The following is a 14,844-nucleotide window of genomic DNA, read 5'->3' as shown; positions in this document are numbered from 1 at the left end:
ATCTCCCATTTGCCCAGTAGTGATATGAGTGAGGGGGAACTGGCCTGCTCCTTGTTGTAGGCTGTATTGGATGAGAGGAAGTGTGGAGAGTCCACTTGGGTAGTGATGAAGAGGGAAAGCTGCCTGGCCTACAGATATAGCTATCACCCAAACCCAGAGCTAGGGCTATGAGTTGGCCCATTTCTACCCATCCACTTCACTTATGAGTTGTTGGGGCATGTGAAGAGGATAGACCTACAAATCCCAAGCAGTAGAATCTACATGACTCAGGACAGCAGCAGAATATCCAAGAGGAATCTACACCAATATAAGTGGTATAGGAGAAGCTAGAGGCATGGAACTAGACTAACGACTTGTGGCTTTGTAAGGGCAAAGGACAGATGCAAGAGAATTTGAAGGTAAGTGGGATTGGAATGTATGAAGGAAAATCCACAAGGAATAAATAAAAGTTAAAAATTAGTGCCCTCATCTAGTACCTGTTGGAAACAGAAGCAAAAACCCATAACTAAAAACAGTCAAATTAGAATCCAGATGCAGAGGTAAAGGACAAGACCAGGTTGCGGAAACACATAGAGACAGCTGACCGGAACAAGGAGGAGCTAATGGGCCCCCAGATTGATAGCTGGGAATACAACATGGGACTGACTCAGGCCCCCCTGAATATGGGTCTAAGCTAGAATGCCTGAGCAGTCTAGGGACCTCAGACAATGGATCCAGGATGTATTTTTGGTGTATAAGCCATACAAAGACATATCTAAGAAAGAAAACTACAGACCAATATCCCTGATGAACATTGATGCAAAAATACTCAATAAAATACTGGCAAACCAAATCCAAGAATACATCAGAGAAATCATACACCATGACCAAGTAGGGATCATCCCTGGGTAACAGGGATGGTTTAACATATGAAAATCTATCAACGTGATCCATCATATAAACAAACTGAAAAAGAAAAACCATATGATCATCTCCCTAGATGCTGAAAAAGCCTTCGACAAAATTCAATGCCCTTTCATGAGAAAGTTCTTGGAGAGATCAGGGATAACCGGAACATACCTAAACATAATAAGAACAATATACAGCAAACCAACAGCCATCATCAAACTGAATTGAGAGAAGCTTAATGCGATTCCTCTAAAATCAGGAACAAGACAAGGCTACCCTCTCTCTCCATATCTCTTCAATATTGTACTAGAAGTTCTAGCTAAAGCTGTAAGACAAGAAAAGGAGATCAAGGGGATCCAAATTGGAAAGGAAGAAGTCAAAATGTCTCTATTTGCAGATGATATGATAGTTTACATAAGCAACCCAATAATCTCTACCAGAGAACTCCTACAGCTGATAAACACCTTCAGCAAACTAGCAGGATATAAGATAAACTCAAAAAAATCAGTAGCCCTCCTTTTTTCAGACAACAAAGAGACAGAGAAAGAAATCAGAGAAACATCACCCTTTACAATAGCCACAAGCAACATAAAGTATCTTGGTGTAATGCTTACCAAACAAGTAAAAGACCTATATAATAAGAACTTTGTGGCTCTAAAGAAAGACATTAAAGAAGATGGAAAGATCTCCCATGCTCTTGGATAGGTAGGATAAAGATAGTAAAAATGGCAATCTTGCCAAAAGCAATCTACATATTCAATTCAATCCCCATTAAAATCCCACCACAATTCTTCACTGGTCTTGAAAGGATAATAATCAACTTTATATGAAAAAACAAAGGACACAGGATAGCCAAAACCACCCTATACAATAAAAGAACTTCAGGAGGCATCACCATCCCTGACTTTAAGCTCTACTACAGAACTAAAGTTCTGAAAACAGCCTGGTATTGGCACAGAAATCGACAGGTAGACAAATGGGATCGAATTGATAATCCTGATTGATCCACACACCTATGAACATCTGATTTTCGACAAGACAGCTAAAAGAATACAATGGGGGGAGACAAACATCTTCAACAAATGGTGCTGGACAACTGGATGATTGTGTAGAAGATTGCAGATAGACCCATGTCTATCTCCATGCATTAAACTCAAGTCCAAATGGATCAAAGACCTCAACATCAATCCAGCCACACTGAACCTCTCAGAAGAGAAAGTAGGAGGTACCCTTGAACAAATTGGTATAGGCGACTGCTTCCTGAACATAACTCCAGGGGCACAGACACTGAGCTCTACAATTAATAAATGGGACCTCCTCAAACTTAGAAGTTTCTCTAAGGCAAAGGACACAGTGGACAAGACCAATCGGCACCCCACAGACTTGGAAAAGATTTTAACCAAACTTACATCTGACAAAGAGCTGATCTCCAAAATATACAAAGAACTCAAGAAACTAGTCAACAAAACACCAAATAACCTTATTAGAAAATGGGTATAGAACTGAAGAAAGGATTCTCAATAGAGCAAATCAAAAAGGCTGAAAGACACTTAAGATAGTGCTCAACATCTGATGGGAGATGTCAGTCTGTAAATATGTTTCTCATACTGGTTAATGAATAAAGCACTGTTGGCCAATAGGAAAGTAAGCTAGGCGGGACTAAGAGACAAGGAAGATTCGAGGAAATACTAGGGAGGAGTCAACATGGAGAGACTGGAGAGAACAAAGGCCAGCCCTACTCTCAGGTAAGATGAGACCATGTGGAAATACTTAGATTGATAAAAATGGGTTAATACTGAAGACAGGGCTAGCCGATAAGAAACAAATAACAGGCCAACAGCATTATATCAAATACAGGGTCTCGAATTGAAAATCCTGAGTTTAGTTGCATGGAGGGAGGAGTGATGAGCAAAAGGGTTAAGACCAGGCTGAAGAAACCCACAGAAACAAGTGAGTTGACCAATGGGGAGTTAGCTCTTGGACCCCACACTGGTAGCTGGGAAACCAGGATAGCACTGACCCAGACCCCCTGAGCTTGGGTGTCAGTTAGGAGATCTGGGAAATCTATGGGGCCGTTGGTAGTGGGCCAGTATTTATCCCTAGTATAGAAATGGACTTTGGGAGCCCATTCTACTCGGATATTCTCTCATCCTATTCACACAGGGGAAGGCCTAGGCCCTTCTCCAAATGATATGACAGACTTTGAAGATTCCCCAATGTAGGCCTCACTGTCCCCAGGGAGCAAATATAGGATGGGATAATGGGTTGGTGGGCCACAGGAGAGGACGGGAGGGATAGGGAGAGGGAATTGGAATTGACATGTAAAAAACATCTTATTTCTAATTTAAATAAAAGAAGATATAAGAGCTTAAAGTCAGGAATGGTGATGCCTCCTGAAGTTCTTTTATTGTATAGGGTTGTTTTGGCTATCCTGGGTCCTTTGTTTTTCCATATAAAGTTGATTATTATCCTTTCAAGATCAAGTGAAGAATTGTGGTGGGATTTTAATGGGGATTGCATTGAATATGTAGATTGCTTTTGGCAAGATTGCCATTTTTACTATATTTATCCTACCTATCCAAGAACATGGGAGATCTATCCATTTTCTGGTATCTTCTTTAATTTCTTTCTTTAGAGCCACACAGTTCTTATTATATAGGTCTTTTACTTGTTTGGTAAGCATTACACCAAGATACTTTATGTTGATTGTGGCTATTGTAAAGGGTGATGTTTCTCTGATTTCTTTCTCTGTCTCTTTGTCGTCTGAAAAAAAGTAGGGCTAATGATTTTTTTGAGTTTATCTTGTATGTTGCTAGTTTGCTGAAGGTGTTTATCAGCTGTAGGAGTTCCCTGGTGGAGTTTATTGGGTCGCTTATGTAAACTACCATATCATCTGCAAATAGAGACATTTTGACTTCTTCCTTTCCAATTTGGATCCCTTTGATCTCCTTTTGTTGTCTTATAGCATTAGCTAGAACTTCTAGTACCTGTCAGATCTACATGACCCCAACTGGATGGCATTCCCCTACATATGGAATTGGGGTGGGGGGATGGAAGGGGAGGGTGGTTAGAGTATATGTGAGAGGGCAGAGAGGGTAAAATGGAGGGAAGGAGGGAACGAGGGAGGGAGGGAGAAGGAACTGGGATTGACATGTAAAATAATAAATTAAATTAAAAAAAAATGCTTTGACTCCAAAATTTAAGTTCAAGGGCAAGTTACTGGGGAAAAGGATTTCTAATTTTGTTTCCACAGAAAATGAAAAGATGTGGATTCCTTCCAGACTAATGTGGTTTAATCAAGCCAGACCACCTGAAACAGAGTACCAGTTGATCCTACATTCAAAACAGCTGGACAAAGCAGCCTTACAGTCTACAGCCAGGATTTCTGAATCTTCTTAGAATCCCCCATGACAGTGCCCCTTACCAGCAGGAAGTAGTTTGGAAAGAACAACGCCCAAATTCCCAAATATTGTCTATAAATGTTTGTTTTCATTTAAATGGACTTGGTTATATAAAATAAATAAAAAAAGTTAATTTAAAAAAAAATTAAAAAAGAAAGAAGACATAAGAGGTCATGAATCTGTAAGAGAGAAAGTAGGGGGTACATGGGTGGTTTGGAGGGAAGAAAAAGAAGGGAGAAATTGTGTATTTATATTGTACTCTAAAATACAAAGTTATTTTAAAATATTTTGGGGATTATTATTGCTTAATAGAAGTAAAATTTATTATTATAAGCAAATTAGAATCAATTTACCAATGTGTCAAAGGACAACATATTATTTTCATCATGACTATGGCAACTCCTATTATGGAAAACATTTCATTGGGGCTGGGTTATAATTTCAGAGGTTTAGTTATCATCATCATGGTGAAAAGCATGGCAGCATGCAGGCAAACGATGTTGGAGAAGGAGTTCACAGTTCTACATCTTGATCTGCAGGCAACAGAAGGAGACTGCCACACTAGACTTTTATTGATCACAAAACACTCAAAGCCCACCTCCACAGTGACATACTTCCTCAAACAAGGCCAAATCTACTCCAACAAGTCTACTCCTCCTAATAGTGCTACTCAATGTGGGCCAAGAATTTAAACAATGGGGTTATTTATTATTCAAACCACCACACATTATGAATTATTCTACTATAGAAGATAATATAGGGACTTGGACTCTTGTAAAGCAGAACTGAGCTATTATGAAGTTCATTGCTTACTAAGTTTTATTGTCTCAGAACTTAACAGAGTCTATCATGTTTAGTCACAAGGCCTCATAATTTTGCTAAAGTTGTACATTTTATAATCCCTACATCTCAGTTTAAAGGTCTAAACTTGTGATAGAAAGAAAAAAATGAAATAGGATAATTGGTATCTAAGAGTGCTTATTATATCTATAATATTTTATCTTGCAATTTGTAGCAAAATTGCTTTTCAAATGTCCTGATGAATGCATCTTTGACTTCTTCATTTCTCAGGTTGTAGATGAATGGGTTCAAAATAGGGATCACAGTGGTGTAAAATAGTGACACAACTTTATTGTTATCCAGAGAGAAGCTGGTGCTTGGATGTACATAGATAAAGAAGAGAGTCCTATAAAGGATGGAGACAGCCGTCAGGTGTGAGGAGCAGGTGGAGAAGGCCTCCCATTGGCAGAATGGATTTTCAGGATAGTGATGACAATGTAAATGTAGGATACCAAGAATACACCCAGGATCCCAGCCAAGATGAAAAGCAAAAGTATATTCACCTGAGTATCTGCACATACCAGTGAGAAAACAGGAAGAAGGTCACAGAAAAAGTGATTGATGAGATTTGGACCACAGTAGGGCAGGATAAAGGCAAAAGTGATATGGACCATGGTGCTTATAAGGCCATTGCCATAAGGTGCTATCATTAGCTTCACACAAACACGCTGTGACATAATGAGTGTGTACAACAAAGGCTTACAGATGACAACATACCTGTCATACGCCATAGAGGCCAGGAGGAAACATTCTGTAACCACAAACTGGCTGAATAAACAAAGCTGGACAGCATAACCTAAGAAGGAAATCACTTTTTTCTCCACAAAGATGTCAGACAACATCTTAGGACTAATGACCAAAGAGGAGCAGGCATCCACAAAGGACAAATGGCTAAGCAAAAAGTATATGGGGATGTGGAGTTGAGGATCCAGATGGATGACAATAATCATTCCCAGGTTCTCCAGAAGAGTTAGGAGAGAAATATCAGGAAGAGGACAATTTGGAGCTTGAAGGAGTTGGTTAATCCCATGAAGGAGAACTCAGTCACTACAGTTTGATTTCTGTTTCATTCCTCCTGATAAATCTGTTAAAGCAAAGACAGGTTTCTTTTTCTCTGCAGTAAATTTACAATTAAAGTTTAATTTTTCTTACCTTGAGATTTACTCTTTGTCTTCCTGCTAGTCATTAGGGGTGTCCTCTCCAGAGCTTGGACACCTCTGAGTCAGTAACAAACCTCACTGTTTTCTTTGATTTCCTTGTGTTTTATTTATTTTTATTTTTTTAATGAGAGTTTTAGACCTGCAATGTGAATTTTGGAGTTTATGTCACAGATGTTTCCTAACTTCAAGCTTAGCTTGTCTGTCTCAAAACACTTTTTTATGAAACAAGAATATTTTAGGAAACATATGAGAAAAAGTAATTGGATGAATCAGTGAATTTAGATTATCTTAATGAACTCAAAGAAAAGCAAGTGTTATGTGAATAATCTCCATCCCTACATGCTTATATCCTATAGATTTAAGTGTCCATGCTGTCTAATATATAATTTATAATGTCTAAGTTATAGAATGGTGCACTAAGAAAAAAAGTCAAAAACAAATACACAGTACATTCTTTGTCACACATTCTCTGGCACACTTAAATCCTTCATATCACAGCCATAATTCATCATATGTTATGTGGCTCCCAAAGAATGGTTCCGTCTTAAGCACTGATTGTTGACAGGATGTTTGGAGAGAAAAATAAGTGATTTAAGAATAAAAAAACAGACACTTCATATTTATTCCAGAGGAATAATTTATAGCCACATAATAAACTATACATAACTATTTACAGAAGCATCATTTATAGCCAAAAAATTTGAAATGGCCAAAATTCTCTGAAGTTAGTGAAATATTCAAGTATGATATGGGTAATAATATGAATGGATATCAAAAGCATTTCACTGAGTTGTAAAAATCAAGGCCTGAAATATCATATAGTTTATGAGTTCAATGTGATAGCATTCTTCTAGAGGCAAAATTAGAGGGATGGGGGAGCATCTGAGTGTATTGTGACTATAGAATAAATGTTTTGCATTTGTTTGTGTGGGTATGAGGCATTTCTGACTGTGTGTGTTTTTAAATTCACCCTCCTGATAGAATCCTGTTTCCACATCATTACTGATCATGACATGGACCACAGTGATGTGGTATTTTACCACTGATAAAAATTAGAAAAAGATTACCAAGAACATAAGTACATAACCTTTGTTTTATGACCATCTATGATTTTTCTAATATAAGCACTCATTTAGCAAAATAAAATAGCATGGAGGAGTAGGAGAAGAAGGATCAGTGTACAGTACAGTAAAACAAGATGTAACTCGAGGTTTTTCTGTTCTGCCTGTTTCCACTCTCATTTCTAAATAATCATTCAGTGACTTAATATTAGTTACAAATGTTTGGCCAATGGCTCAGGCTTATTACTAGGTAGCTCTTACATTTAAATTAACCCATTTCTATTAGTCAGTGTATCATCATGTGGCCCATGGCTTACTGGTATGTTGTTCCTTGGGTGGCTGCTGGCATCTCTCAGGCTCTGTACTTCTGTATATCTGACTGGATTTCCTGTCTGATTCTATCCTGCCTTGCCATAGGCCAAAGTAGCTTTATTTATCAAACACTGAGAACAATACATAATCACACTCTAAAGAAAGGTATCCCACATCAACTAGGGAAGAGGGGCATGCAGTTTAAATGATCTTAGCTATTTGAAAACTTGTACAAAACCAACTTAGGGTATGCTATGACCCAGGGTATACTTACAGAAACTATTGACATGTATCAACTGACCTTCTTTCTGGCAGGAAAAATGGGAAGGGGTTTGATTTTTGAAAGCTATTAATGAGAAAAGCCTCCAGTATTTTCCAGTTTCAAAAGCAGTGGGAGGGGAGAAAATATCTGGATGAGTATGACTAAGTTTTTGGTCAGAAAAACTCACAGAATTAAAAATGTTTCAAAATTTTTATACTTTCTAGGTTCAGAAACTTACTACTGACCATTTATGTTTTTTATTATTAAACCAAGAGGTTAGAAATAAAGTATTTAATGTCACTATTAAAGTTACAGAAAACAATGCTGAGGCACACGAGAATGCACAAAACTATGTACCAGAACCAGATAATTACCACTGTTAACAAAGATGTTAAAATGCATACAATTTGTTTGATAATGATTATATTTTTAAACTCTGCTCAACTTGAAATGCTATGTGAGATAATATTCTGGTTGCATAAAAGTTTATTAGACTGTGTTTTACAGTCTCACCCTGGACACTAGCTGACTGAGAATTTAAATGAGCTGATTCAGATGTTTGTTTTTTTCCTCTAATTATAATTAAGGGAGCCTTGAACAGGTGAACAAATTAGATAAAAAACAAGACTTCTCAACTCTAACATTACTTTATCCAATAAACCTTTCTTCATATTTCACTACCCTATGCCAGCTCCCATACCCCTATATCAACAGAAATCACACTATCATGTCATGGATGAAATAATCAACCAATGTCCAATTTATTTTCTCATGGTTAACAAACAAATGGTACTTTTCAAGGTCACTGAATTCATTTTAGTTACCTGGCCTCTGGTGGTATTTATGTATAAATTAATTGACATTTCAGATGAAATATGCCACAAACCACCTCCTTATGTAACAGTGAAGTATTAGATTTATAATTGCTTATATGAGAATGACTTACCCTGAAAATATACACCTGGCATCTTCAGCTTTCCTGGTTATCCAGAAGTATAAATACTATGTCATAGCATCTTGAATGTGAAGTTAATTAGATGTTCACTGTGTTAATTCAGCACAGGATGCAGAAAAGTGTTTTCTAAAGACTGGGAATAAGTTGGTTTCAACTCCCTCAAGGAATCAGAATCCCAAAGAGATAAAGTCTATGAGGAAAATGTTAACAAATTTTTATTACTAGATTTACTAGGGTCTAGATTATAAATAAAAGTTGCATAGATGGAGTTGGGAATAGCTTATCACTAGAACACATATTCTCAGATTCAATCCCGAGTGTGCTTACATTTATATACAATATAACACTTTGGTATATGTATAAATTGTGAAAATGATCAATCTAATAACTTATTTATCCTTTGTGATTATACCACATGAGATGTACTCTTTTAATGTATAGAAAATATTATTAATTAGAGTCACCTTGATGTACAAAAGATCTGTAGAATATAGCAGAATCACTACTTTTGGAAAATAAGATTAGAGACTGAATCAAATTGAAGCATTTAATATAAAACTCTTACATCTGACATATAAGACATAATAGACAGAATTCTAAAATACAGGCAATACTAAAAACAGAATTGATTTAAATGTGCAGCAAAAGTTACTAGAGACTGAGAATGCTGAAAGGACAGTCAGATGTTAGAAGATGGATATTAATACATAGATAAAAAGTATGTTCTGATGTCTTCAGTTTTATAATAACTTCCCAGTCAGTGAATTTAAGGTTTTTATCATTTTTATCATTCCTCAATGTGCAAAGGATTTAGTTTGCTGAGAAAAACCAGGCCTTGGTAAACAAGGGAAATAGAATGTTAGAATCACTCATGCATTTGAATGTGGGAAGTCAATTGAGAGACTCTGGAAAGAGAATGAGAGTGATATTTTGTGTGTGATTACATGATTCATACCAAGAAGAAAGTATGCTTTCAACTATGGAGAGTAAGAGCACTTGTGACCTCTTCCCAACTTGAAAGAGAGGAACCATCACCTCTTCATTTAACTAATGCTACCACCGGTTTTTTGTTTCCTAACAAGTACTTTCCTCATGCTCTCCAAAGTGATTTTACAATTTGAATCAGATTAGAAGTGTTCTAATTCAATGTCTTTAGGTCTTATGATCAGAATCAAATTTGTACCTTTTTAGTCTGATAAGCTCCGGAGACTCCAGGCCCCATTTATTCTCCACAATTCTAAGGCCAAATCTAAGTCACATATACTGTGAACCACCTAATGGGGTGAGTCTCTTGGATCCTATTCCATCTGTATTTTATGGGTCTACATTCCACAAAGATCTTAGATACTTGCATCTCTGAAGGCAAAAGAATCTCTTTTGCTGGGCATTTGTCTCAGTTCTTCTTCTCTGCCGGATTGGCCTATAGTGAGTACTACCTTCTAGGTGACATAGTTTATGATCACTATGTGGCCATGTATAGGCCCCTATTTTATGCATGGGCCTTGTCAAGAAGGTTGCACATTTGTTGGTTGTGTACTCCTATACATGAGAACTTATCAGCACAGTAATATTAACCAGTAACACATTATAGTGGATTTTTTTAGACAATGTTATTGATTACTTTCTCTGTGATGAGCCGCCTCTAGTGAAGAAGGCATGTGATGTCAGGGAGAGTTACCAGTCTATGATGTGCTTCAACTGGCCTTTAATGCCATTCCTCCCACCCTGCTGATCTTGGTATCCTATCTCTTTTTTATTGTTGCCATTAGGGGATCCAATTCACTCAGGCCCACATCAAAGGCTTCTCAACATGCTTCTCACATCCCATATCTGTGACTTTGTACTATAGCTTTATCCTCTACATGTACTCTTACACAAGTTCCAGCCACCCATTGAAGAGGGACAAAATGGTGTCTACCTTTTATACTGTTTTTATTACCTATGTTGAACCCCATGGTCTACAGTCTGAAGAATAAAGATGTAGAGGAATCTCTGAGAAGACTCTTCAGGTTAGCTCATTTTGATGTTCTAATTGTCACATGCTTTGCAAGACAAGACTAAGTGAGAACAAACTACTTAGGGGCATGGTTAAGGAACTGAAAATCTAGAGATAAAATTTCCATTATTTGAAATTCAACAGAAAATGATTCATTAGTGGACATATTTTCTTTAGTAGTGTAATAGTTTTTTAAATATAATGTTAAGAATTTCATTTTTATGCCTCTATGTACATAATGTACTTTTCTCTCACTTGGTTTGTATTAGTTGTTGAGTAATTGGACTGAAGTCTACTATTGACTATCAATTTATATTATTAATGCAGTTTTGAAACACAAAACTTTAATTGGATGTGAAATAAGAAAACCTATAATACTTACTTATTGGATTGATGCATAGTTTATTCTCTGCCCTAGTACTGATCCAATTCTTGTTCTTGCATAATAGGTATTGTAGATATGTGAAGCAAACACATTATGAATTATTAATAAATGTAAGACAATTTGCAAGTTTTAATAGTTATGTACTAGTAAGGATTTCTCATTGAACAATAAATGTGCAATGTCAAAATTGGTTTTAGGGAAGGTAAAATGACAATGATGCATGCCAGAACAATAAGAGACAAAAGGAAAGATGAGGATCTGGGAGCTCATTCACCTGATGAAGTATCTGCCACTATTGGCTATATTTAAATTTTACTGAATATATAAAGGTGCTCATTTTTAACAATTGTAACAATAAAATTCAAACTCTGATAAAGGAGCCCCTTCTTTAATCTCTGAACTAGAAACTCAATTAATAACTAAACCTGCCATGTACTAAATTTTGAAGTATAGTTTTTTAAATTGCCCGTTAGAATAATGCTAGTTTTGTACCTACAGCATTGTTTTATTTATCTGAACATATAGGTAGAATTGGCTTGAAAAGATAGCAGAGGATTTGCTTCAAGGTATTGCTCCATACCATCTGTGGGATTCTAAGAAAGTAAGTCACCAGATAACATGTTGATTGATCTACTGCATTTATTAATAAAACTTAGATATTAAGGGGATTATAGCAGGTCCTTAAGGCAGAGGTTTTCTACCCTGTGTTTTCCATCCATAAGAGGGTTATGGCTTTAAGTTCATATGAAGGTGTAAGGCAGATGGCTCAGAGCTGGAGGGGTACCAACTATTTGATCCTCCAGGGTTTCCAGTAGCAACATAAGCAGCTTTGTTAGGGCTGGAAATGTGCTTATAATTCCCTAACTTGTCCCTAAGAGACAAACAGGCAACTGTTGGATCTGGACAAATACAAGTAGAATGAAATTATTTTTTTAAATCTTAAAGTTGTCCCCCTCGCCCAATTGAGCCACTTTAATATGTGACCAGAAAGAGGGTCCTGTTAAGTATTTACTCTACCTGGGAGACTGAACATCTAGAAGAACTCATATTTTTTCATAGATTTGCAAAGAGTTTTATTGCTATTTTTAGCAGCATCTCATAATCTCCACAACTCTTAAATTCTTTGCCTAATGCTATATTGATATAAAAGATATGTGGTTTACAAAGAGTGCTTCTACACACTCCATTTATGCTTTATTAAGGAATTGATTGGAGGTAGCACTGTACTAAAGTAAAATCCTACAGCCATGCCTACAAACCCAGGAATCTCATCAGTCTGAACCTTCTTCTCAGGGAGTAACAATAGCTTGACAAACTTAAAATTAGACCATATTCTTTGAGACTGTAATTTCTTTTCTCTTAAATTATTTCAGAATTAACTAACTAGATGAATTTTATGAAAAATCAAAACATAATATTGAAGAGCATTATTACAAACTATAAGTATTAAATAAATTATATTATACAAGGTATGTAAGTAATAAGTGACAGGCACTTGCTCAACATTTCATTGTTTAGAGGATCACTTGTTGAATTTAAGTGAAATGCATAAATATGTGAGCACAAGAAAAACTAAATTACTGGGAGAATGTATTAATAGCACTTAGCAAAAAGGGATAACTTTCATGTTTGTGGTCGTATTGTCTGTGTTGCTTTCCTGAAGGCATCTTTGACATCTTTGTTTCTCAGGCTATAGATGAGCGGGTTGAGCAATGGGTTGACTACAGTGTAGAAGAGGGCAGCCACTTTGTCCTTTTCTAGAGAGTAGGTTGAGCTAGGCCTTGAATACATGAAGAGCAAGGAGCCATAGAATAGCATGACAGAGACCAGATGAGATGCACAGGTGGAGAATGCCTTTCTTCTTCCCGAGGCTGAGCGGATTCTCAAGATAGCCAGGAAGATGTTGAAATAGGAAACGAGGATGGCAAGAATGCTGGAGAGCACGGTGAAGCCAACCACCCCCAGGAGGACCTTTTCATAGACATGTGTGTCTGTACAGGACATTTTTACCAATGGCGGTGCATCACAAAAGAAGTGATCAATAATATTTTTACCACAGAAAGTTAGCCGGAAGGTGTTAGCAGTATGGGCTATGGCATTCAAAAACCCTCCTATGTAACAGCCAGCTACTAGCCCAGTACAGAGAGAAGTGGACATAATACTTGAATAGAGCAATGGGCTACAAATTGCTGCATGACGGTCATAGGCCATGGCTGCTAGAAGGTAGCACTCAGTGTAAGCTACAACACAGGAGAAGAATAGCTGAGCCCCACATCCAGCCAAGGAAATACGCTTGTCTTCTGAGATACAAGTGGCCAATATTTTGGGAGTATATACAGAAGTATACCAGAAATCCAAAAATGAGAGATTACCAATGAAAAAGTACATAGGTGTATGTAGTCTAGAATCAATACGAATTAAGACAACCAAAATCATGTTCCCTGACAGTGTCAACAAGTAGATGGTTAGAAATATTCCAAATAGAATCAGCTGCCAGTGGGGGTTTGCTGAGAAGCCCACCAAGATGAATTCAGTCAGGATGGTTCGATTGCCAACCTCCATGATCACAGAGGAGAACCTGGTTATCAATAAACATTAAATCATAATAGAAAATATATCAGGTAGTTCAGAAATTACTAGGAAGCCTAATTGATATTATTTACTATATTGAATTATAGAAACTTGGTCTTTGACTTTGAAAGATCACTACAATTGGGGTATGAATGAATTTAAAATTAAGGAAATTATGTATAGTAGTTTTAATACAGGGCATAAAATAGATAAGAGAAATAGCTTACAGGATTGCAATAAACAACTGGCATCATTTATGATTATATAAAGAATATATACATGAAATGCCCAGAAGAAAGTTTGGTCAATAGTCACCATTCATATAACTGAAGTACGGTGAGCTGGACATGGTATCACATACCTATACACAGGTAACTGTGACAAGAAGATCCTAAATTCCGGTTAATCTTAAGCTTTCATAGTATCTCAGATAGAAAATTCATACATACACATACAAATTTAGTATCCTTCCATAATACTGAGAATTTCTCATATGTCAAGAATTAAACATTTATAGCCAGGCAATAGTGGCACATGCCATTAATCGTAGTACTTGGGAGGCAGAGGTAGGCAGATCTTTGTGAGCTAGAGACCAACCCAGTCTACAAGAGCTAGTTCTAGGACAGGTTGGAAAGCTACTCAGGGAAACCCTGTCTCAAAACAAAAGAAAAAAGAAAAGGAATTAAATGTTCATATACTTTATTCCTTCTGCTAGTGTAACAAACTGAAAGAACACACACATAGGGATCATACAGCAGGTTCTACATTCAATTCTATGATTAATTTAATTTACATAATTCTCATCATTTTTTGCATAGCTCAAATGGTTATTTCATACTTCATGATGTAATTGATAAAACCCAAGTGTGAAGAATGTAAATAACCAGCCATACAGCCAAGTCATCAGAAAATGGATAGTTAAGTCTTGAATAAGCTTACCCAAGTGTGTGTGCCCAGGACTAGCTGAGACTTAGAAATATAAATAAAATTCAGTATGCTACTATGTCATAGAC

The 14,844-nt window shown here is 36.7% G+C and overlaps 2 protein-coding genes across 2 annotated transcripts; both read right to left on the bottom strand.

The window, feature by feature from the left end:
* Window positions 1-5,276: 5,276 nt before the first annotated feature.
* LOC127221860 (olfactory receptor 1002-like) lies at window positions 5,277-7,699 on the bottom strand. Its single transcript, XM_051183836.1, is given in 4 exon segments — window positions 5,277-5,527; window positions 5,530-6,114; window positions 6,117-6,190; window positions 7,668-7,699. Coding segments are annotated over 4 exon segments (942 nt in total).
* A 5,184-nt stretch (window positions 7,700-12,883) lies between these two features.
* LOC127222307 (olfactory receptor 9G4) lies at window positions 12,884-13,822 on the bottom strand. Its single transcript, XM_051184315.1, has one exon. The coding sequence runs from the start codon at window positions 13,820-13,822 to the stop codon at window positions 12,884-12,886; it is 939 nt and encodes a 312-aa protein (XP_051040272.1).
* Between the last annotated feature and the right edge of the window lie 1,022 nt (window positions 13,823-14,844).

Source organism: Phodopus roborovskii, unplaced genomic scaffold, assembly GCF_943737965.1.
Source record: "Phodopus roborovskii unplaced genomic scaffold, PHOROB, whole genome shotgun sequence".
NCBI classification, from domain to species: Eukaryota; Metazoa; Chordata; class Mammalia; order Rodentia; family Cricetidae; genus Phodopus; species Phodopus roborovskii.
Note: the sequence above shows the minus strand (reverse complement) of the source record. Positions and strands in the feature narration are given on the sequence as shown.

Bases quoted from the DNA above. Each gene is read 5' to 3' on its own strand.
- LOC127222307 (XM_051184315.1), bottom strand. From the start codon at position 13,822: ATGGAGGTTGGCAATCGAACCATCCTGACTGAATTCATCTTGGTGGGC.